Raw genomic sequence first — 22,800 nt, forward strand, 5'->3', positions numbered from 1 at the left:
TCAGCCACAAATGAATAAAAGAATTTCTAAATGAGTGAGGGTCAAGCTAGGAATAAATTTAGGGCTGAAGTTGATAGTATTTCAGCTTTCCCCCCTTATGATATTTCTGTACCATTACTTCCTAACTGGGGGTTAACAACAGAAGAAAGAGATTTGCTCAGATCCTAAAATTGACAAGAGGATGATGCAAAAGATTAGTTCTTCTTTCTGTACTCTGCCAGCTATAAATCAGTTTGGCTGATCAAAAAGTTTATGTGATCATGTATTGCTCCCCCCTACCGGGTGGCCCTCCAGCCCAAGATTCACAGCAGTCTTCCAGCTGGCCTCAGCCCTGCCTTAGCTCGTACCACTGTCCCAGGCTGCTCCCTCCCGGCCAGGCGCCAAGGCAGCCCCTGGCATTTGGTCCCAGTGTTCATTTCTGCTCCTTTGGTTTATCATTTTTTCTTCATAAAAATGCCTCCCTCTGTCTCCGGCAGGAGGGACACAACTATTTTTTCAAGAAATTCAATTGTGAAGGGAAGGAGAAAAAGCACAATAGAAGAGAACACAGGCTTAAGACAAGGTTTTTTGATTTAGTTGAACAATGATTTATTGAGCTTCTGCTGTGTGTCTCTAGTTTGTCTTTCTAGCTATCTCAACTTTATTTATTTTATTTTATTTATTTATGATAGTCACACAGAGAGAGAGAGAGAGGCAGAGACACAGGCAGAGGGAGAAGCAGGCTCCATGCACCGGGAGCCCGACATGGGATTCGATCCCGGGTCTCCAGGATCGCGCCCTGGGCCAAAGGCAGGCGCCAAACCGCTGCGCCACCCAGGGATTCCTATCCCAACTTTAGATCAGAGGCCTAGATTGGCTTATGTAGGCCTCATTCATCCCCAGTTAAAATTCATCCCCAGTTAAAATTCCTTCTTCTGACCACAGGCTGAAAGGTGTTGGCACAGATCATTTGTCCCTAAAAGTCTGTAGGATCATATAATTTGGTAAATAGTATTTTTTCCTTGTGGTCACCAAAGTTCATACCTGCCCCCATGAGGACCTGTGTGTGTATTTGCTGTCAGCACTCTGTTACTATGTTCCTGGCCTGCAGGCCTCTTCCACAGTGAGCCGGCCATAGCATTCTGTGGAGTGGTGCTTCTCAGATGAGGCTGCACATAAGAATCATGGAAATATTTACTTGTTTGTTTGCTTGTTTATTAATTAGAGGCAGGGAGAGGGGCAGAGAGTGAGAATCTCAAGCAGGCTCCATGCTGGGCATGGAGCCGTATATGGGGCTCCATCTCACCACCCTGAGATCACGACCTGAGCCAAAATTGAGAGTTGGAAGCTTAACTGATTGAGCCACCTAGACACCCATGAATGAGCTTTAAAAAAGAAAAAGTTTCAGGATGGATATTTCTAAAGATAGGGCATAGGAGCCTATGCTTTTGACAGGCTCCTCGGGAGCTTCATTTTGTACACAGCAAGTTTGAGAATGCTGATAAGGTATATTTATTCATTTTCTGGGTGTTCTTTCAGTAAAGGTTGGTGGTCTTTTTTAGTCCTGTTGGGGCTTTCTTTTCCTATTGTCATCTACACTCACACCCCTCTAAGATGAACATAAGGCATTATGTGGTTACTCATTTGTGTATAAACAATGTGCTCAATAAAACTTTGATGGTGCTGTAACAGATTACCCTCAAATTTCAATATCTTGTTCCTTTTCCCAAACGAGATAGGGTCTTTTGTGTGATTTAACTACCACTGAAATCCTGATGGCCCCTGCTTCTCACATCCTTGGATGGTATACTTTGGCCATAGGATAGCATTTGACATTTTTGCCTGTAGAGCTGCACATTTATGCTTGACCTTTTAACACCTCCATCAGGAAGAAGAATCCTTCACCCAACTGTGGTTTGTTAAGTCCTTGACTTCTACTGCATTGAAGTATCGGACAGCATCTACCGTCTATTCCAGAATGGATAACTCTATTTCAGAGAGAGAGCATATGAGGGGCCAAATAAGTCTTGACAGTCAATTACAAATTGTGAATTTCTTCACATACCCCTGTTAAGCTATACTTTATTTATAATGCTCAAAAGTAATAAATTTTAGGCATACGTCCTTATGACTGCCAGTGGCTTTGTACTTGAGAAGGAGGTCGTGGCCAGCTGTTTAGAACTCTTTTGCTCTGTCTTCTTCATGGGCCAGGCTCGGCTGTCTCACTGACAGGGGTCTCAGATCCTTTTTTTCTCTTCTCAGACTCATCCCACACAGACTGCCTTCCTCTCCAGTGTTGATCTACACACTCATTGCTCCTACCAGATGATGTTGCCGGAATCAATAGCCATTGTTTGCTCCCCCAAGTTCCAGGAGTAAGTACATAGATGCCCTGAAGGGCATTACAGGGAGATAGTGGGGAAAAGCCTGCGAGGAAGAAGTCTCTATTTAGAAGACCTTGTTTTCTCTAAAATATCTAGATTGTGGGATTAATTGTCTGTTTTAAAAGGTTACCTTTTCAGCACCGTATCCTGATACACCTACTATGCTTGTTTAAAAAAGGCATCAAAGCAATCTTTTGTTGCTTTTAGGAGAAAAGGACATAAAATTGAAGTGTTTGACTTGTAGCAATAGGAATTTTAAGAGACTGATGTCAGAGTAAAGAATTTCAAAATCAAACATTATCTCAGTTAAACTTCTTTTTTATTCTAAATCTTGTTATTTACTATGAATTCTCCCAGCAAAACTAGTGTGGTGGCAGTGATGAGTCATTCTCTAACTCTGATTCATTCACCAGAGAAGAGACCTATGTGCCAGCATACTTTTGAAGCTGTCTCAAAATGAACTCTGTATGCGCATGTGTTTCAGACTGGAGAAGCACCTTTGCATGATTCTGGGCCTGCTTTTTCTTATTGCAGAACTGGATTCTTTAAATTAACTGACCATGGACTAGAAGAGATTTCTTCCTGTCGCCAGAAAGGATTTCATCCACACAGCAAGGATCCACCTCTCTTCTGTGTATGTATCTAAATAGGAGAAATTGGGGCTGTGCTTCATTCAAGCAGAGAGGACAGTCTGAGCTGATGAGGTGCATTATCCTATCTGACCCACATAGAAGATCAGCCTTGTCACTCATCTTTTCAAGTCTTCCTAAAAAGGATGCATGTAGGAAGTGGTGTGGGATAGGAATGGATTTGAGTTGTAGCTCTGCCATTTAAGGACTGTCTGACTAGACTTCATCTTCCTGGGCCTCAGCCTACTCATCTGTAAAGGGAGATGATAATGATGATAACACCTACTTTATAGGGTTAATGAGAGGCTTAATTGAAGGAATACACAGAAAGTACCTGGTACAGTAGCTTGCTTATTAAATATTAGTTTTAGTTAGTTAGTTATAGCTAAGCCTATACTTTAATAAGAGATTTGGATTCAAAGGGGAAAAGCCACTTAAGATAGGTAAGATATATTTGCTTCTGAAATTTTGCTTAAATAATAGGGATTTCTTTTTCTGACCTTCTGAGGAAGTTTTTTTTTGTTTTCTGGTTTTTTTTCCCTAACTTGTATTCTGTGAATAAAAAATTTCAGTTGTTGATAAGATCGGTATGTTTCAATTTGCCCCTCAAATCTAATGTGATAGGTTGCTTCACTCCATGCTAGCCATGGAGTGTTATTTCTTTTGGGTTCATTAAAAAGTGACCAGTATGGAAAAGGGACTCAGAACCCTGTCACGTGAAAGGAACTGGGATGCTTAGAAGGAAAACCTCAGGGAGTATCTGAAAACCAACTTTAAGTTAGAAGTATTGTTGTATGAAAAGGTATTGAGTGCATTTCGTAAGACTCCCAGAACTAAACTAAGTCCTCAAGGAAAGAGTTTTTAGCTGAATGTAAGAATGAACTTTCTGACAGATCTGTTCATAAATAGGTCAGTCTGCCTTGGAATGTAATAAATATCTAGGTACTAGGATGTTGAAACAGGCTGGAAAAACAGTGACCACATTTTCAGTTTTTCAGTTATAAAGACCCCTTTTGCAAGCCAAAAGTGAGCATTCCCCATGTGACAGTGGGTGCACTGTATTAACTGGTTGACACAGTGAGCCCCCAAAACTAATGAATTCAGCAGTTCTTTCAAATAAATGTATATTTTGTGAATGACTGTAGAATATACATCCAGTTGAAAAGTCAATGAAGGTATGTGGGCCCACATTGATTGAGGCCTACAGATTCGGATTGGGGAGTCACTGAATCCCAGGCCCCTCACCGTAACTGCCATGTAAGTAGTGATCTGGCTTTCAGACTGGAAACCATTAGCCAGAATGAGCATGTTAAATAAGAACTTTTAAAAAGTGACTTCTTAGAATTTGCCAGGACTTTCCCTTTCTTTCTTTTTGCCTGTTGTAGAGCTGCAGCCACGTGACTGTTGTGGATAGAGCAGTGACCATCACAGACCTTCGATGAAAATTTGACTCAAACACCTCCCAAGAACTATAAAACCATATCAGTGTACTGTAGCCTCTTAATTTAAACTTTCCAGAAAACTCTGGAAGCTTTTTTAGACAGAATTGAAAGTGAGTATAACCTGGGGGAGAACTAATTTTTCTGTTTCTGGTTTAAAAAGAAATAATTGGCTGTACTTTTTAGGCAAGTGTGGAAAATGGCATGATCATGCTAAGACAACTCTTCAGTATATCTGTAATGAAAAAATTAAGTTGAAAAAATGGTATAATGAATACTTATCTATGCCCTTTGTTCTCGATTCACCAGTTGTGTTAATATTTTTTTCCCCTCTAATCTATCCTAATTTCTGCACCAATATGTTTGTTGTTTACCTTTGGAATTATTAAGGGCATCTATGTAGAAATTGGGAAGCCATTTAGAAAATCTTTGGGTTTTCCTGTGGTTTATGCCAATATTAATGAAGCTTATTACAAGGGTGAGGGATAGCTCACTATGTCTGACGAGATGGTGAGGCTCAAAAACCCTGAAGAATGATTTTTGTCAGGAAGTATTGTTATTTAACAAATGTTACAGGATATTTTTTCCTCTACAATAAAATGACAATTAACATATTTTATGTGTGTATGCTCTAGAGTGATATGTTTGATCAAGTATTGTCTAAACAGGCTAACGAAGAAGTCTGGTTGTATGGGGAATTTGAGCTGGGCTGACACTGAAGGAGTGTCCCAATTCACTGTTAACTGCTCATCTTTTGTCTGGCTGTTGCCATCTTCCAGGGCTGTGAAGTTCTGTGTTCTTTTGGTGTTGTCTCAAGTGGGTCATCCCGTTCACTTCCTTCTTATGCCCTAAAAGCTTTCAGCTAATGATAATAGAGCCTTTATTTGGAGTGCCAGGTTACACTCCAAATGAGTGATTCCATTCCCTTGACACCCCACCCTGCCAATGTTAATATGTTGACTCTGTTTTTCTTACTCCGGCACCATCTAGGAAGGTATTTGAAGCTGCAATTGGTTCTATAGTTTTCCTTCTATGAGCTGCACCTAGTGTTCTAAGGCAACCTAGAAATAATGGTATTGTTTGTGTCCACAGGTGAGGGCAGGAGAATAAATACCTTGTGTAGAAGAGTGGGTTCTTTTTATATCACAATTCTATGAGAAAGTCTGCGAATGTATGAAGTTTCGCTTCATTTTAAAGTTTTGTGTCCTTGAATATACTATGTTCTTTATCACTCAGGTTAGTGTCCTTGAACTTTTCCCTTGGAAGAACCAAGTCTTTATATTCTTCTCCTCCTCTTAGGTTCTTAACTCCCAAGGTATTGGAAATTCTTCTGCAGTTCTTTTCTTTTTATTTTAAAGATTTTATTTATTTATTCATGACAGACACACAGAGAGAGAGAGAGAGAGAGAGAGGCAGGCTCCATGCAGGTAGCCCGACGTGGGACTCGATCCTGTGTCTCCAGGATCAAGCCCTGGGCTGAAGGCGGTGCTAAACCGCTGGGCTAGTGGGGCTGCCCTCTTCTGCAGTTCTAGTGTAGGTGGGAATGTGGGGCCAAGCAAGTCTGGGGAAAGGAAGAGTGCCCCTCCTGTTACTGCCTTCCTTTCTCCACTGTGGCCCCAGAGGCAGCCTGGACTGTCATGCCTTGCCTCAGTAGTCCTGTAATTGCCCCAGTCTGGTCCTTTCTTTCCATGCTCAGGGCTATTGCTTGGTTTAGGGTTTTATTTCTCCTTACTTGGACTAGTGCAATAATAGGCTTTTCCCCAGTCTCTCTCTCTCTCTTACTGTCTCTCTTTTTAGTATTTCTTGACTCCAGTCTGTTCTGCCTAGTACAGTCAGGAGAAGCTTCCTAAATTATAGCCATCCTCATGTTTCCTCTTTTGCTTCAAAACCTGCAATAGCTTTGCATTGCCTAAAACCTAAATTTAGCCTTTATTCAGAACTTTCTGCATATGATCATATAATGCTCCTGCCCCTGGCTCCACATTCAAATGCCTGGGGAGCTTTTAAGAAAATACTAGTACTTGTGCTCTACCCCACACCAATGAATTCTGAATCTCTGGAGTGGGGTCCCTCAGAGTGTTTTGGTTTTGTTTTCGTCCTTGTCTCTAAAGCTGCTAGGGTGCAGCCAGGGTTGAAAAGCTTGCCTAAGAATTGTGAGCTCTCTTATCCATCTCTGCACTTCAGAGACATTCTGCAAATGTTTGTCAAACCGGAGTGAACTGAATATGTCATGTGTCACAACCACATTGGTCATTTACTCTTTACCAAATGGCCACATCTTTTCTGCCTCTGCACCTGTGTGCCAGAAATCTCAGAGGCTGTTGGGGGCAGGAAACCAGTGTGTAAATGCCCTCTTTCCACCTCTGCAGTCACTCTGCATGGGGTGGTTTCAGTGTCTCTTTCCCCACCAAGCTCTGGGGTAAAGCTGTGGTAGCAAGCCAGACCACAAGGAAGCAGGGAGATGGGTGGGGCAGACCCATGAAATAGAAAAGGAGCCAGAGTTGTAGAAAAAGGAGGGAAGCATTCCATATTGTGAATAAAAGGGAATCAGAACATGAAACATGGGGAAACAGCTTCTATTGAAACAATAGCAGCTGCTCAGTAAAGAGACTGATTCATGGGCTCCTGAAAGCCTTTATGCTCCCAAGGCAGAGAAGCACCATGCTTACTGGTCTGGGCTGAGTAGGGAGGGAGAGGCAGTGTCTGGTTGCCAGTTGACTTTAGAGGCACAGACCTTCCAAAGTGCCATGGGCTAGGTACAGAGAGACTTTGGGGAAGCTGCTCTTCTGGGAGTCAGGGCAGGGCTGAGCTTCTTCAGATTATCACTTTCACATACTCTAGTTAAATGCCACCAAAGAGGAAGAAGAAACCACTTAAGCCTTTATTTTGCTTTGTCAGGTAACAGACACCTTAAGAGGCAGCCTGGGGAGAAGTATTCCCTAGTGGGGCTAGTGGGGCAGATATTTATTGCTTGAGACGCAAGAGTTTCAACTTTCATTTTGATACCCCCAATTTTAAAATCATGGTGTCTATGCCCTTTAACTATTGATTACTTCTTCTGGGTTTCAGTTGCCCCAGTAAAAGGAAAAGTTTTTCATGTGACGATTGGGAGGAATGGAGACCTCTGAGAACAAAGCTTTAATGACATGAAAGCCCAGTAAATCCCGCAATGTTGTTCTGTTTCAAATAGATTTTGAGAACAGTTCAGGAACAGTTCAGTTGTTCCCTAGAAAACAGTTCATCAGTTGATATTGTGCCTCCTGGCTCTCCCTGCCCCCATATCTCAGTGTTTTAACCCTACCTGGATCTGGAGACAAGTTTGTCCAAGGATCTTTCAAGCATGTGACCAGGAGTGGAACTTCTGAGTCAGGACTCATTTCTTTTTGTGAGGAGCTTTGCCTGGGGCACTGAGAAGGACTGTTTGGATCAAGACCATTGGAACATTATCCTCTGGAGAGGAAGTGCCAGATTGAATATTTAAGACTTTGCCTTTAGGCCCAGCTGTTTATTCACCCACAAGTCACTTAACTTCCCAGACTTCTTTTAAAAATCTATAAGATGGGGGATCCCTGGATGGCTCAGCAGTTTAGTGCCTGCTTTCGGCCCAGGACGTGATCCTGGAGTCCCGAGATCGAGTCCCACGTCGGGCTCCCTGCATGGAGCCTGCTTCTCCCTCTGCCTGTGTCTCTGCCTCTCTCTCTCTCTCTCTCTCTCTCTCTCTGTGTGTGTGTGTGTGTGTGTGTGTCTCATGAATAAATAAATAAGGTCTTTAAAAAAAAATCTTGAACCCTCTTCACAAAGGTTCCACTCCTTTACCCAGAGTTGGGGTTTTTGTTCGCCTTAGCCTACTTAGGGTCCGAAGAGGGACCATATGCTTATAGGATGTGTCTAATATCACTCACTGTGCCTATTAGATCCGGAATCCAGCCCAATTGTACTGCACAATCATGGGCTCTCATGTCCTTTGGTGACCAACCCTGCATCCCCTAGGGCTTAGTTCAGGTTCCACTTGCTTTTGTGCCTTCTCTCACTGGTACATTCACTGTGGGGGCTTCCTTCTTAGAACTCCAGTGGCACTTTTAGGCTGTTTCCCACAATTTATTTTTTTTAAAGATTTATGTATTTATTTATTTATGATAGAGAGGCAGAGACACAGGAGGAGGGAGAAGCAGGCTCCATGCCAGGAGCCCGACATGGGACTCGATCCAGGGACTCCAGTATCGTGCCTGGGCCAAAGGCAGGCGTTAAACCGCTGAGCCACCCAGGGATCCCCCTTGTTTCCCACAATTTAATGAGTTGTTCTTTGCCATCTTGCAGTATTTTCTCATTGTCTTCTTATGTGGGTTGGGTCTGAACTGTCATGTAAATTCTGTAAGGGTAAGAATCATGCTTGTTTTCCAGGTGAGTGCCTTCCTTACTTTCTTTCGCTTAGCCCTTCTTAAAATAGAGTCCTTGGTGTTGAATTGTATGTAAGGAAGCCAGCTGGACCCATGCCCTGATTGAGAAGCTCTGTCTCCACTTTGTGGGAAGCCATCTTAACACCTTGCCTCAGACATTGCTTTTTGGGCCTGTGCTACCACCACAGTGTCACCTTGTGCCAAAGGTCTGAATGTGAGCAAGTGCTCTCAGCAGAGGGAGCCAGCAGTTGAGCTCTCTTCCAACTGCCAGGACAGATGGTTATCCTGCCCAACAGGCTCATTCAGTGGGTAGTCAAGAGAAGATGTGATGGAGGCTGAGAAGGGGAGGTCAGAGAGGCAGGAGGAGACCAGGAGATAGTGGCACCACTATCTTATCACAGAAGCCAAGGAAGGCAACTGTTGAAAACAAAGAGAGATGAGTGATGCCAAATGGCTCAGGAGAGGTTTTCTGGGCTAACGACCAAGATGAGTTCATGGGATGTGGCAGCTGAGTGATCTTCCCTGACAACCCCATCTAAACCACCTCCACCCCATCACTCTACCACACCTCCTTTTTACTCTGAATAGCACTGTCATTAGCTAAAATCATCCTGTTTATTTCTAGTTTCTGTATCTAAAGTATATAGTCCTTGAAAACAGCAACTTGTTCTTGTTCACCCATGTATTCTCAGCTCCTAGAATAGTGCCTGACACTCAAAAAGATAGAAATAAATGCACAGGCTTGACCAAAGTCACCTAGCAAACAGGTGGGAAATCCTTAAGGTTCTATGGGGAACAGAACAGTAAATATGCACACATTTTGAATAATGATTTTAAAGATTGTATAATTTAAAAATTAACAAGTTAATCATTGAAGATTACCTCTTAGAAGGTAAAAGAAGGAAAGCATACGAGAAGATAAAAACTGCATATTTACTTATTTAGAGATGAACGGTAATGCAGTATCAAAGACCAAACATCTGAAATTTCTACAAGCTGTACAAGGAAGGAAATTTAGAACTTTAAATGCTTTAATTATTTAATAAGAAAGAATAAAAAATGAATTAAACATTTGACTCAAATTAGAAAAAAAGAACAAAATATATAGTAGGAAAGCCAGGAAGAAAAAAAAAACACATATTCAAGCAGAAATCAGGGGCACCTGGGTGGTTCAGTCAGTTAAGGATTTACCTTCAGCTCTGGTCATGATCCCAGGGTCCTGGGATCAAAGCCCCGCATCAGACTCCTGGCTCAGCAGGGGGACTGCTCTTCCCTCAGCCTCTCCTCCTGCTCGTACTTTCTCTTTCTCAAATAATTCTTTTTTAAAAATAAAAATAAAAATTATTGAATTTTAAAATAGAGTTGGTAGATAAATTCATAGTCATTTTTTTAAAAAGGAATAAAGTAGTCAAAGAGAAAAAAGAAAAACATCCAAAATTGGAAATGAACAAGAGGATACAACAAATGTATGTTAAAAAACAAAAACAAAAAACAAATGTATGTTATAAGAAAGTACTGTGTGTAACTAGGCTAATGAATTTGCTCCTCAGTAAAATAGGTGATTTTCTGGTAAAAAGAAAAAAAATTATATGTGAATAAAACCAAAATTATCTTTTTTTTTTTAAGATTTTATTTTTATTTATTAATGAGAGACACAGAGAGAGAGAGAGGCAGAGAGACAGGCAGAGGGAGAAGCAGGCTCCATGCGGGGAGCCTGATGTGGGACTCGATCCGGGGACCCCAGGATCATGCCCTGGGCCGAAGGGCTTACCTATGAGCTTGTTTTGTTTGTTAAGATTCTACATATAAGTGAGATCATATGGTATTTGTCTCTGTCAGACTTATTCCACTTAGCATAATGGCCTCAAGTTCCATCCATGTTGTTTTGGCAAGATTTCATTATTTTTAAAAGCTGAAAAATATTCTGTCATGTGCATGTGCACTCATGTATGTATCTCACAACATATATGTGATTATATATATATATGTATATATGAACATATATATTACAACTTTAAAATTCTATCTTATGGCTGAATAATATTCTGTTGCATATGTATATCACAATATGTTATATATAATATATATATATATATATATATATATATATATAAAAACAATTTTTTAATCTGTTCATCCATCAGTGAACATTTAGGTTGTTCCCATATGTTGGCTATTGGAAATAATGCTGCAGTGAACATGGTGGGCACATATATCTTTTTGAGCTAGTGTTTTCATTTTCTTCAGATAAACACTCAGAAGTGGCTGCACCAATTTATATTCCTACCAACAGGGCACAAGGGTTCCCTTTTCTCCATATCCCTGGAATAAATCCTACTTGATCATGATGAGTGATCCTTTTAATGTATTGTTGAATTCACTTTGCTAATATTTTGTTTAGGATTTTTGCCTCTTTGTTTATCAGGAAATTAGACTTTAATTTTCTTTTCTTGTGGGGTCCTTGTCTGGTTTTGGTATCAGATAATGCTGGCCTTTGTTAAATGGGTTTGGAAATGTTCCCTCCTGTTTTTTGGAAGAATTTGATAAGAATTAGTATTAATTCTTTGAATATTTGGTAGAACTTACCAGTGAAGCTGTTTTGTCCTGGAATTTTGCTTGTGGGTGGTGTTTAAATTACTGATTCAATCTCCTTACTAGTAATTAGTCTCTTGAGATTTTCTATTCATGATTCAGTCTTGGAAGATTGTATGTTTCTGGGAATTTATCTATTTCTTTTATGTTGTCCAATTTGTTGATATGTAATTGTATAGATTGTATGGTCTTTTGTGATCATTTGTATTTCTGTGGTATCAGTTGTAACATCCCTTTCATTTCTGATTTTATTTATTGGAGCCTTTTCTCTTTTTTTTCTTAGTGAATCTAGATAAAGGTTTGTCAATTTTGTTTACCTTTTCAAAAACCAGCTCTAGGTTTCATTGATTTTTTTTTCTATTTTTACTCTCTAATTTATTTCTGCTCTTATCTTTATTTTCTTTTTTCTTGTAATTTTGGACTTCATTTGTTCTTTTTCTTTCTAGTTCCTTGAGGTGTAAAGTTAGGTTGTTTGAGATTTTTCTTCTTTCTTAAAATAGGCATTTTATCACTGTGAACTTCCCTTTAATAACTGCTTTTGCTACATCCCGTAAGTGTTGGTATGTTGTATTTCCATTTGTCTCAAGGTGTATTTTGCTTTTGATTTCTTCGTTGACCCATTGGTTGTTCAGTAGCATGTTGTTTAATCTCCACATATTTGTGAATTTTCTAGTCGTCTTGTGATTGATCTCGAGTTTCATACCATTGTGATTGGAAAAGATGCTTAATATGATTTCAGTCTTTTTAAAAATTTGTGAAGACTTGTTTTATGGCCTAATATATGTCTATCCTAGAGAGTATTCCATATATACTTGAGAAGAATGTGTATCTGTTGCTTTGGGATGGACAGTTCTGTATATATCTGTTAAGTTCATCTGGTCTAAGTTTTGTTTAAAGCTGATATTTCCTTATTGATTTTCTGTCTGGATGATCTATTAATTTATGTGAGTTATATATTAAAGTCATCTACTATTATTGTATTGCTATCATTCTCCTTGTAGGTCTGTTAATATTTGCTTTATAGATTTAGATGCTCCCATGTTGCAGGCATAAATATTTACATATGTTATAGCTTCTTATTGGATTGATCTCTTTATCATTATGTAATGTCCTGCTTTATCTCTTATTGCAGTCTTTATTTTAAAGTCGTTTTATCTGCTATAAGTATAGCTGCCCTGGTTTTCCTTTGGTTTCCATTTGCATGGAACATCTCTTTTTATCCCTTCCTTTTCAATCTGTGTATGTCCTTACATCTGAAGTGAGTCTATGGTAGGCAGCATATAGAGGCAACCACTCTATGTTTTTTGATTGGAGAATTTTGTCCATTTACATTTAAAGTAATTATTGTGGCAAAAAGAAACCCATAATATAAAGTTTGCCATCTGAACCATTTTTAAGTGTACAGCTGAGTAGTGTTAAGTACTCATATTCTTGTGAAACAGATCTCCAGAACTTTTTTATCTTTAAAACTAAAACTCTGTACCCATTGAACCACATCTCTTTCCCCCACCCCCAGGTGACCACCCCTCTATTTTCTGTCTTAATGAGTTTGTCTCTTTGGATACCTCATATAAATGGAATCATACAATATTTGTCTTTTTATGACTGGTTTGTTTTACTTACCATAATGTCATGAAGGATCATCCATGTTGTAGCATCTGTCAGAATTTCCTTCCTTTTTGAGGCTGTATAATATTCCATTATATGTATATATCACATCTTGTTTATCTACTCATCCATTGATAACACTTGGGTTGCCTCCACTTCTTGGCTTGTGAATAGCGCTGCTGTGGACTTTGGTGTTTAAATATCTCTTGCTATTTTAACTGTTGTTGAGCATAGAAAGTTAAGAAAATCAACATAACTCATTTTTATGAATACAACCTAATAAATCATGTACATACACACATACACTTCACCTAAGCTCGGCAATACAGATGCCTAAGTCCTAAATAAAGCACTAACAAACTTATCAATATAGTAAAGGAACATTAACTACCAGCATTTGTTGTCCATCCCATGATACCTTAGAACTTAGAACACATTAGAATTTGCCCATGATGCTAAGCTAGTAAGTGGTAGGCTAGGATAACAACCCACGTCTGCCCAGCTCCAGAGCCCTGATGCATTTGGTGAGTTTGTTGAGAACATAACAATGGCCCCATAAAATAAATCCCCTAATATCATACTTCACAGAAGTAGGTCAAAGGAAAAAAACAAACCTAAGAGTCTCTCATGGATAATAAAATATTTGAAGATGAAAATCAACATTTATTCTTTATTTTTGAAACTTCCCTAATAAATTAGGGGAGAAAAAAGAAGTTTCATTAACACGATAAGTCTAAAAGAACACGAAGCATTATTCTTTTTTTAAAAAACTTTAATTCTAGTAGAGTTAACATACTGTATTACATTATTTTCAGGTGCACAATAATGATTCAACACACCAACATGCATCATTCTTTTTTTAAAAGATTTTATTTATTCTAGAGAGAACATGAGAGAGTACCAGGGGTAGGGAGGGGAGGAGCAGAGGGAGAGGGAGAAGCAGACTCCCTACTAAGCAGGGAGCCGGACACAGACTGATCCCAGGACCCCAGGATCACGACCGGAGCCAAAGGTGGATGCTTAACTGAGCCACCTAGGTACCCCCATCATGCATCATTCTTAACAAAAAAATAATGTCAGATATGGCAGACCCATTCTAGCCACTATTATGTCATGGCGTCTTGAAAGGATAACCTAGCCAATGTAATGAAGTAGGATAAACAGTTAACTATTGAAGAGGAAACACAGTTCTTGGTGGCAAACTAAGTATCTATCTAGAAATCTAGAGATAATTAATCCTGAAAAATGGTTAGATCTAATAAAGAGCAGCAGTCATCCACTAAAAGACATATATTAAATTTCTGAAATAGCTTTCCTAGTTCACGAAACAACTAGTTACTCAGTCGGTTGAGCATTTGCCTTTGGCTCAGATCATGATCTTGGGGACCTGAGATTAGGCCCCATTGGGCCCCAGGTCAGGCTCCCTGCTGGGTGGGGGATCTGCTCCCTCTCTCCCTCTGCCCCTCCCCCCACACTCGTGTGTGTGTGTGTGTGTGTGTGTGTGTGTGTGTGTGTGTGTGCGCGTGCACACACACACTCTCAAATCTATAAAATCTTAAAAAAAAAAATCCAGTTGTAGCTGGGGGAGGGGGGAAGAAATCTCCTTCATCCTAGCAACCAAAAACAGAAAATACCTTGGAACAGAATTAATAGAAAACGTGCAAGACTCACAGGAAGAAAACTATGCTTTTTTTTTTTAATTTTTTTTATTGGAGTTCAATTTGCCAACATTTAGCATAACACCCAGTGCTCATTCTGCCAAGTGCCGCCCTCAGTGCCCATCACCCAGTCACCCCAACACCCCACCCACCTCCCTTTCCACTACCCCTTGTTCATTTCCCAGAGTTGTGTCTCTCATTTTTTGTCACCCTCACTAATATTTTCACTCATTTTGTCTCCTATCCCTTTATTCCCTTTCACTAATTTTTATATTCTCCAAATGAATGAGACCATATGATGTTTGTCCTTTTCCAATTGACTTACTTCACTCAGCATAATACCCTCTAGTTCCATCCACGTCGAAGCAAATGGTGGGTATTTGTTGGAAAACTGTGCTTTATAGAAGGACATGAAGAAAGTAAACGGAAAGGCAGATATGCTATATACCATGAGGGGAGGACTTAGTTCTTTAAAGATGCTAATTCTTTTTTAATTGATCCATAAATTTAAGTGCAAATCTACAAATCCCATTAAAAAAATTTATATAAAAAAAGCTTATTTATTTGAGAGAGCACAAGCAGGGGGTAGAAGGAGTAGCAGGCTTCCTGCTGAGCAGGGAACCCATCTTGGGGCTTGATCCCAGGACCCTGAGCCTAAGGCAGACGTTCAACTGACTTGAGTCACACAGGTGCCCCCAAATCACATTTTTTTGTGATTGCCCATCCATGCCCATCATGGAGCTCAATGTAGGGCTTGAACTCATGACCCTGATCAAGACCTGAGCAGAGATCAAGAGTCAGATGTTGGATGCCTGGGTGGCTCAGGTTGAGCGTCTACCTTTGGCTTAGATCATTATCCCAGGGTCTTAGGATCAAGTCCCACATCGGGCTCCCTGTGGGGAGCCTCCTTCTCCCTCTGCCTATGTCTCTGAGTCTCTCTCTCTCTGTATCTCTCATAAATAAATGAGTGAGTGAATGAATGAGTCAGATGCTTAACTGACTAAGCCACCCAGGCACCTCTTTTTTTTTTTTTAACTTGGAAGTACTACTCTTTTGTTTCTGATTTGGGTGCTTTTTATTTCCTTTCTTGCCTAATTGCTTTAATTTTTGTGTGTGTATTTTTTTTATTGGAGTTTGATTTGCTAACATATAGTATAACACCCACTTAAAATACTACTCTAAAACCAATCTGAAATAAATGAAATAACCATTTTTAAAAATTGAAAGAAGAATGTTGGGAGAAATTTTATTACCAGATAGCTCTTATTATAAACTTGTAAGTTAAAATAATATCATACTGGTAGGGCACTGATTTAAAAAATAGCAAACTTTATTGTTGAAGGAGTTAAACAACTTGAAGAGATAAGTTGCCAAAGGCCACAGAACTCTTTAATGAGTGGCGTCAGACTTCCAAACCCACACTGTTACCATAATGCAACACTGCCTTCCTAAAATATACGTAGATAGATATATTCATAAAACTATGAAAAAGAAACACACCTAAATATTCATATTAGTTATCTGCAGATGATGTAATTATGGCATGATTATTCTTTTTCTTTCCTTCTACTTTTTTTTTTAATTTCCCAAATATTCTTCAGAGAACAATGTTGCTTTTCTAATTGGACAAAAAGGACAATGCCTGCTATTTTCAGAAACCAAAGCTCCACTGCCCCTTCAGTGTGGGAATTCGGCCAAGATCTTATTCTTGGACAGCATCAGTGAAAGGGCCTTGGGAATGCTCTTGGGCGCAGCAGCAGAGGCATGTCATATATGGAAACCTTCCATTAGGATGACCTCACCACTGGAACCCATTCAACATAAACCTTGCCTGAAAGAGCTAGCAGAGATCTTTGGATAAAACCTGGAGGGTGGAGAGCCGAGAAAGTATTGACCTAAGGAAGAGAGAATTGGGCTTTTGGCCTATAGAAGCCCTCTGTATCCATCTGGGCTTAGCAGGTCTCTCTTCCCCAGTTCCTAGGGAAGGATTACTTTCCCTGTCTCACTCTTCTCCAAAAAAGAACTACCACAATGGCCAGAGGGTTATTTCTGTCCTTTTCCCGGGCCTGAGTGAGACTTACGCTGTGACTTGTGTTGGAGAAATGGTAATGGGTTATTAGTGGGTAAGAGAAGTAGAAATATCACCTGGACTAAAGGAAGTAAGACTATTCTTAGATTTTCCTCTGTCCCTGTAGTTAGCTTCCCAATTCTTGGCAGTCTCCTCTCTTCACTTCACTTTGCTTTAAAAACAGCACTGGCCCCTTTGCCACCTTGAATAGCTCTTAACAGCCCTGCTTGCTATGCTTAAATGTCTGTGTCTAGAACTTCTCTCACTCAGTTCAGTGTTCTATACTTTTCCCATGGCTTTGGAGTTTTTTTTTTGTTTGTTTGTTTGTTTGTTTTGTTTTGTTTTGTTTTTTGGCTTTGGAGTTTTAAATTATTCTTAATTGAACCATGGTAGACTCGGGATAAGTTTACACAAATATTCTAGTTCTCAGAATGTGTTGTTCTGTAAGCACAAAGCCTCTGGTTATGGCCCTTGGAATTTAAAAATGGCCTAGGAAGAGACCGTATAATGACAATAGAATCCTGTGTTAGTCTGAACTATTTTCATTGTGCTGACAGAAAATTCAGTTCAAAGTGGTATTCAGGCACTGTTGGATCCAGTGCCCACTGCCATCAGGACTCATTTTGTTTCTTATGTCTTGTTTTAAAGATTTTATTTTTAAGTAATCCCTATACCCAATGTGAGACTAAAATTCACAATCCCAAGATCAAGAGTTGCATGCTCTCCTGACTGAGCCAGCCAGGTACCCCAAGACTTATTCTGTATTCCTCTCTTGACTCTTATATACACAGTGTTTGTTCATTAATTTATTTGTGTGTGTGTTCATTTAATTAAGTTTTTCTTTTTTTTAAGTTTTTTTAAAATTTTTATTTATTTATGATAGTCACAGAGAGAGAGAGAGAGAAGCAGAGGCATAGGCAGAGAAGCAGGCTCCATGCGCCGGGAGCCCGACGTGGGATTCGATCCCGGGTCTCCAGGATCGCGCCCTGGGCCAAAGGCAGGCGCTAAACCACTGCGCCACCCAGGGATCCCTAATTAAGTTTTTCCAATATGGTAGTTTTGATGGCTATAGGTTTATATCCTATTGTCTTGGCAAATCGAACAAGAAAAAAACTTCCGTATCCAACAGTTCCAAAACAAAGTCTTGTGATTGAATTGTTAAGTCATGGATATGGTCATGACTTCATCCTAGGACCAATCACTGTGGGCAGGGAGATAGCGTGCTCTGATTGGCCAGGCCTGGGCCTTATGCCTCTACACCAACTGAACCACATGCACTGAGAGTGGGGGAGAATTCATTCTCCAAAAAAAATCTTGATGGCATTAAGAGCAAAAGGAGGAGTTGGTGCTGAGCAAGCAAATGGAACAGATGTCTACAACAGGTGCCTAGGAGAAAAAGTTAGGGCCTGCAATCACCACTGTGGGCAGTATGACCTAAGGTGAACAAGCCAATAGAAATGAGAACACCAAGTGCTGTTGACTCTAGATAATAACACCAGAATTATGGGGTAGTGACCCCTTCACTCCCAAAAGCATGGGTCACACATGTAGGTCGTGGGTCATTCATTCATTTTATTTGCATTTATTGAGCACCTATTGTATACAGAGCACTGTTCACAGTACACAGAAGTAAATGCTGTGCTTTCGTCTTCAAGGATGAATAATGGAACAAAATAAAGGAGCCATACTCTCATGAAAGAGCACAAGAGCAATTTCTCCCTAATTGATGAGTACACACAGGATGAGCAACAACTTTAAATATGAGTGTTGAGGGAACCCATGTAAGGGAGGAATAAATGTTTTCACTTTATTTATATTTCACTTTCATAATTTAACATATATTATTTACAATTATAATTTATTTGTACTCCACTTTTAATTGTTTAAACAAATATTTATGCCCACTAATTGTCAAGTCTCCAGACTCTGGATACCTAGTAGAAAGGTTTTCCAGGATATGTAAAATACTAGAGAAAGAAAATAAATTGATTGAACGTGGGGACAGATGAATATAGACTACATTCCTTCTATGGATGAGCCCCATGGTGTGTCATGTCATAAATACTTATAAACATTTGTACAGTGAACCCAAACAACATGTAGAGGGCTCTGTTTTGCCATGTAACTGTTGGCACAATATATAGTAAAATACATATATATATTATATATATAATAGTAAAGTACAATATGTAGTAAAGCTTAATACGTAGTAAAAATAATTCTTCTGAAACTCAGATGGGTGCAGGCGATGGGGCAGTATCTAGTTCAGTTCAGACACCTAGCTCTCGCTAATCTAGCTTAACCTAGATGCTTGACTGCATGGATTTTAAACAACTCCCAGTTCCTTTTCAGTGACATTTTAATAAATATTTAATGACAGTGAACTTGGAATTTGCAGTCTTTGGCAAGTGCTTGGGGTGCAGCTGCCAATCTTTATTGGTGGCTGAGTAAGATCCGAGGCTCTCAACTTTCCAACTGTTTTTGTTTTGTTGTAACACAGCTCACCAAAGTTTAGTAGAGAACCCGTGAGACACTTACTACATTGATTCCCACTTCACATCAGAAAAGGAACTTGCAATAACCACAAAGGGTTTTTGTGCAAGCAAATTTGGAGAGTCAAATTTTGGACAGTGTGGTTGTCTATTTATGAACTTGAGAATAACATAGGAATACCTACCCAAGTAATAATTTCAATGTTCCAGGTTTTGATCCTACAGCCCTTCTTTCTGTCCATAATTGGCTAGCAGGGTCTGTTGTATATACAAACCATTCTTTGTCCAGGAAAATAAAGCCCTATCAGCAGAGTAAAAAAAATATATATCTTCTTACTTTTTCTTTCTTTCTCTTTCTTTTCTTTCTTTCTTTTTCTTTCTTTCTTTCTTTCTTTCTTTCTTTCTTTCTTTCTTTTCTTTCTTTCTTTCTTTCTTTCTTTCTTTCTTTCTTTCTTCTTTTCTTTCTTTTCTTTCTTTCTTTCTTTCTCTCTTTCTTTCTCTCTTTCTTTCTTTCTTTCTTTCTTTCTTTCTTTCTTTCTTTCTTTCTTTCTTTCTTTCTTTCTTTCTCTTTCCTTTCTTTTTTGTAGCAAGGGGCTATGCAACCAGCCCATCCAAAGATAGTATCAGATTTTTTTTAATGAATGGAAAAGTACTGGTGTCAGAATTCAGCCTGGATCAGCCCTCAGGAAAGCTGCCCCCCCCCCACCCCACCCCACCCCGTTCTGGCCCATGAAGTAGAATAGCAGCACTGAATCAATTCGTCCATGTCCCAGACTGAGGAAAGGTCAATAAAAGTTGCAGACAATTTGATATTATTCTTGCCACTGCAGGGCAGAAATTATGGCAGTGACCTGTGGTAGAATTGCTTTTGAAAGCCCATCTGTTCCTTATGTCAGATACTCATCTGAGAATCCTGGGTTTTCACAACTTGTTGAAGAGCTGGCATAGATTTGGGGTAGAACGATCAATAAATAAACAGACTTTTAATTTGTGGTAGAGGAGGCACAGGTTGTTCTTACTCAAGGAAGATAAACTGGATTCTGGGTCTAGCTCAACAGCTAAGTCCAAAGAATAAAAATAAAAATAAAAAAATAATAATAAACAGAATTAATAAAACTGGGGTTGGGGGTCTGCCGTTCAGGAGAAGCATTTACAACTCCAAGAGGCAAAAAGTTGCCCGTGGGTGCTTTATTTAGATTAAGTTTTAAAATTGTCAGGGCAGTGAATTGGCTCCAGCCAGAGATCAGTCTCATATTTATAAAAATTGGGGCAGCTGACTTGTTTTGTGGGAGCCCAAGGAAGTGAACTTCCTAGGTGTTTGGTCCCACACAAACTCACTTTCCAGTATCACGGCTCAAAAGCCTCTTCCTGAGTCTGCTCTTCCTGCCAGATTCCATTCTCACCGCAAAAGGTGTTACTGAAGAAAAGTATTTTTAAGACAGTGAAAAAATGTATTCTAAACTTTAACTTTTATGAGGTCTTGAGTGGCCATCTTCTATTTTGGGCTTTCACAGCTTCTTCATTTGATGTGTTCAAGGTTATTTTAGCTGGCCAAGAATTCTTAAACCAAACGTAGAAAAAGACTTGCCTTTGCTGTAACATTTTGGAATTAAGACTGATCCTAAATCATTTGTGTTTCATGGTTATGGGAGAACCTCACCTTCAGACACTGCAAGTGATACTTCTAGTAGTGCTCAGCTGATCCCAAATTGCAAGTATATTTTTCCCCTCAGGACTAGGGGAGGGCATAATGATGAGGTTACAAACAGGCTCTAGAGCCAGACTGACCTGGGATGGATTCCTGGTTTTCTTCACTTACTGGCTATATCACTTCACTAAGTGCCTCACCTTCTCCAGCTTGACAGCCCTCAACTTTATAAAATGTGAATAATACCAGGAATAAAGAAGAGATTGCATACATGGGGCTTAGTATAATTTAGGGTTTTTTTTTTTGTTTTTATGGGGCTTAGTATAATTTATGGCACATAGACACAAGTCAATAAGTAGCGTATTGATTATAACAATCAGAGTAATAATAGTGAGGCCTAAAGCCAGTAGTTTGCCATGAATCACCCTTTGGGGACTCTAGTTGGGCAGGGGAAACATCCTTCTCTTGCCTAGAGAGATGGGAAGGGAATCCTAACCGCTCAGGAAAACTACAGCCCCTACTTACAATATGAAGGTGGATGGTTCCTGCTTTCATTGAAAAACCACCCTTCTGGGGGCACCTCGATGGCTCGGTCAGTTAAATGACTGCCTTTGGCTCAGGTCATGATCTCAAGGTCCTGGGATTGAGCCCCACATTGGGCTCCCTGCTCAGTGGGGAGTCTGCTCCCCCTCCCTCTACCCTTCCCCAAGCTCTGCTCTCTCTCTCTTTCAAATAAATAAAATCTTTTTTTAGGGATCCCTGGGTGGCGCAGCGGTTTGGCGCCTGCCTTTGGCCCAGGGCGCGATCCTGGAGACCCGGGATCGAATCCCACATCGGGCTCCCGGTGCATGGAGCCTGCTTCTCCCTCTGCCTGTGTCTCTGCCTCTCTCTCTCTCTCTGTGACTATCATAAATAAATAAAAAATTTAAAAAAAATCTTTTTTTAAAATTTTTTTTAATTTTTATTTATTTATGATAGTCACACAGAGAGAGAGAGAGAGAGGCAGAGACACAGGCAGAGGGAGAAGCAGGCTCCATGCACCGGGAGCCCGACGTGGGATTCGATCCCGGGTCTCCAGGATCGCGCCCTGGGCCAAAGGCAGGCGCTAAACCGCTGCGCCACCCAGGGATCCCTAAATAAAATCTTTAAAAAAGAAAAAGTCACCTTTCTGGATGGGCAGACCCACGTGTCAGGTGGATCTTGACTTTTAATAGAACCATCTAAAAAAAAAGAACCATCTAGCAAGGAGGCTGTCAACCCTGCTTTTAAATTCCTCTGGTCCCTATTCCCCTATTATTCTCCTCCAGCTTATTCTGTCTGCAGGTGAGGATAGGGACCTGTGTACCACACCCAAAGGGTTGATGGGAGGGATAGGTCGACTGCAAGTTGGAGGAAGGCACTCCCTGATAATAAGGGAAAGATTAGGGATCCGGGACATCTCTCAGGCCAGCCCAAGGTTTGGGATGCCTAGAAAGTGGAAAGGGGTATAGTCTGTTTCTAGGTCCTCCAGGATCAGGGTCATCCCAGAGGATTGGAGAGAAAGGAAGGACATGTGTCTTTTTATGTAGATGTATGGTAGATTTCAAAATTTTCCCCTTTGGTTGTTATTCCATTTAGCACTGTCAAAATGCTGGCTTTCTTGTAGTGATCACGTGTGGAGTTTTTTGTGGGTTCCATGCTTCTTACCCAAGCTCATACTCCTTGATGTGGGAAGTCTGGCCTGGTTCAAATGCTTTCACTCTCCCCTATCCCCACCCTCTCCAATGGTACAACCACAGCTTTTCTCTTGTGTGGAATATTAGCAAGAAGGCTCCAGCCCAGCCACCTTCCCTGCACCCATTGGTCCTATGAGGACATAACAAAACTGGAGGAATATTAGCAAGAAGGCTCCAGCCCAGCCACCTTC

At 40.2% G+C, this 22,800-nt stretch overlaps 1 protein-coding gene across 4 annotated transcripts in view; it reads left to right on the forward strand.

Annotated features, from left to right (window-relative positions):
* Positions 1 to 22,800, forward strand: part of LOC121491536 (STAM binding protein) — a 45,883-nt gene that overhangs the window by 21,405 nt on the left and 1,678 nt on the right. For 3 of the 4 annotated variants that reach the window (XM_041756562.1, XM_041756563.1, XM_041756561.1), the window contains 2 exons: positions 2,242 to 2,354; positions 2,898 to 2,997. In XM_041756562.1, coding sequence (XP_041612496.1) covers positions 2,242 to 2,354; positions 2,898 to 2,997 — 213 coding nt within the window. Of the gene's footprint in view, positions 1 to 2,241; positions 2,355 to 2,897; positions 2,998 to 4,377; positions 5,046 to 22,800 lie in introns of those variants that run through there. The other variant, XM_041756564.1, reaches the window with a different exon arrangement.

The sequence above is a fragment of the Vulpes lagopus genome, chromosome 5, assembly GCF_018345385.1.
Source record: "Vulpes lagopus strain Blue_001 chromosome 5, ASM1834538v1, whole genome shotgun sequence".
NCBI classification, from domain to species: domain Eukaryota; kingdom Metazoa; phylum Chordata; class Mammalia; order Carnivora; family Canidae; genus Vulpes; species Vulpes lagopus.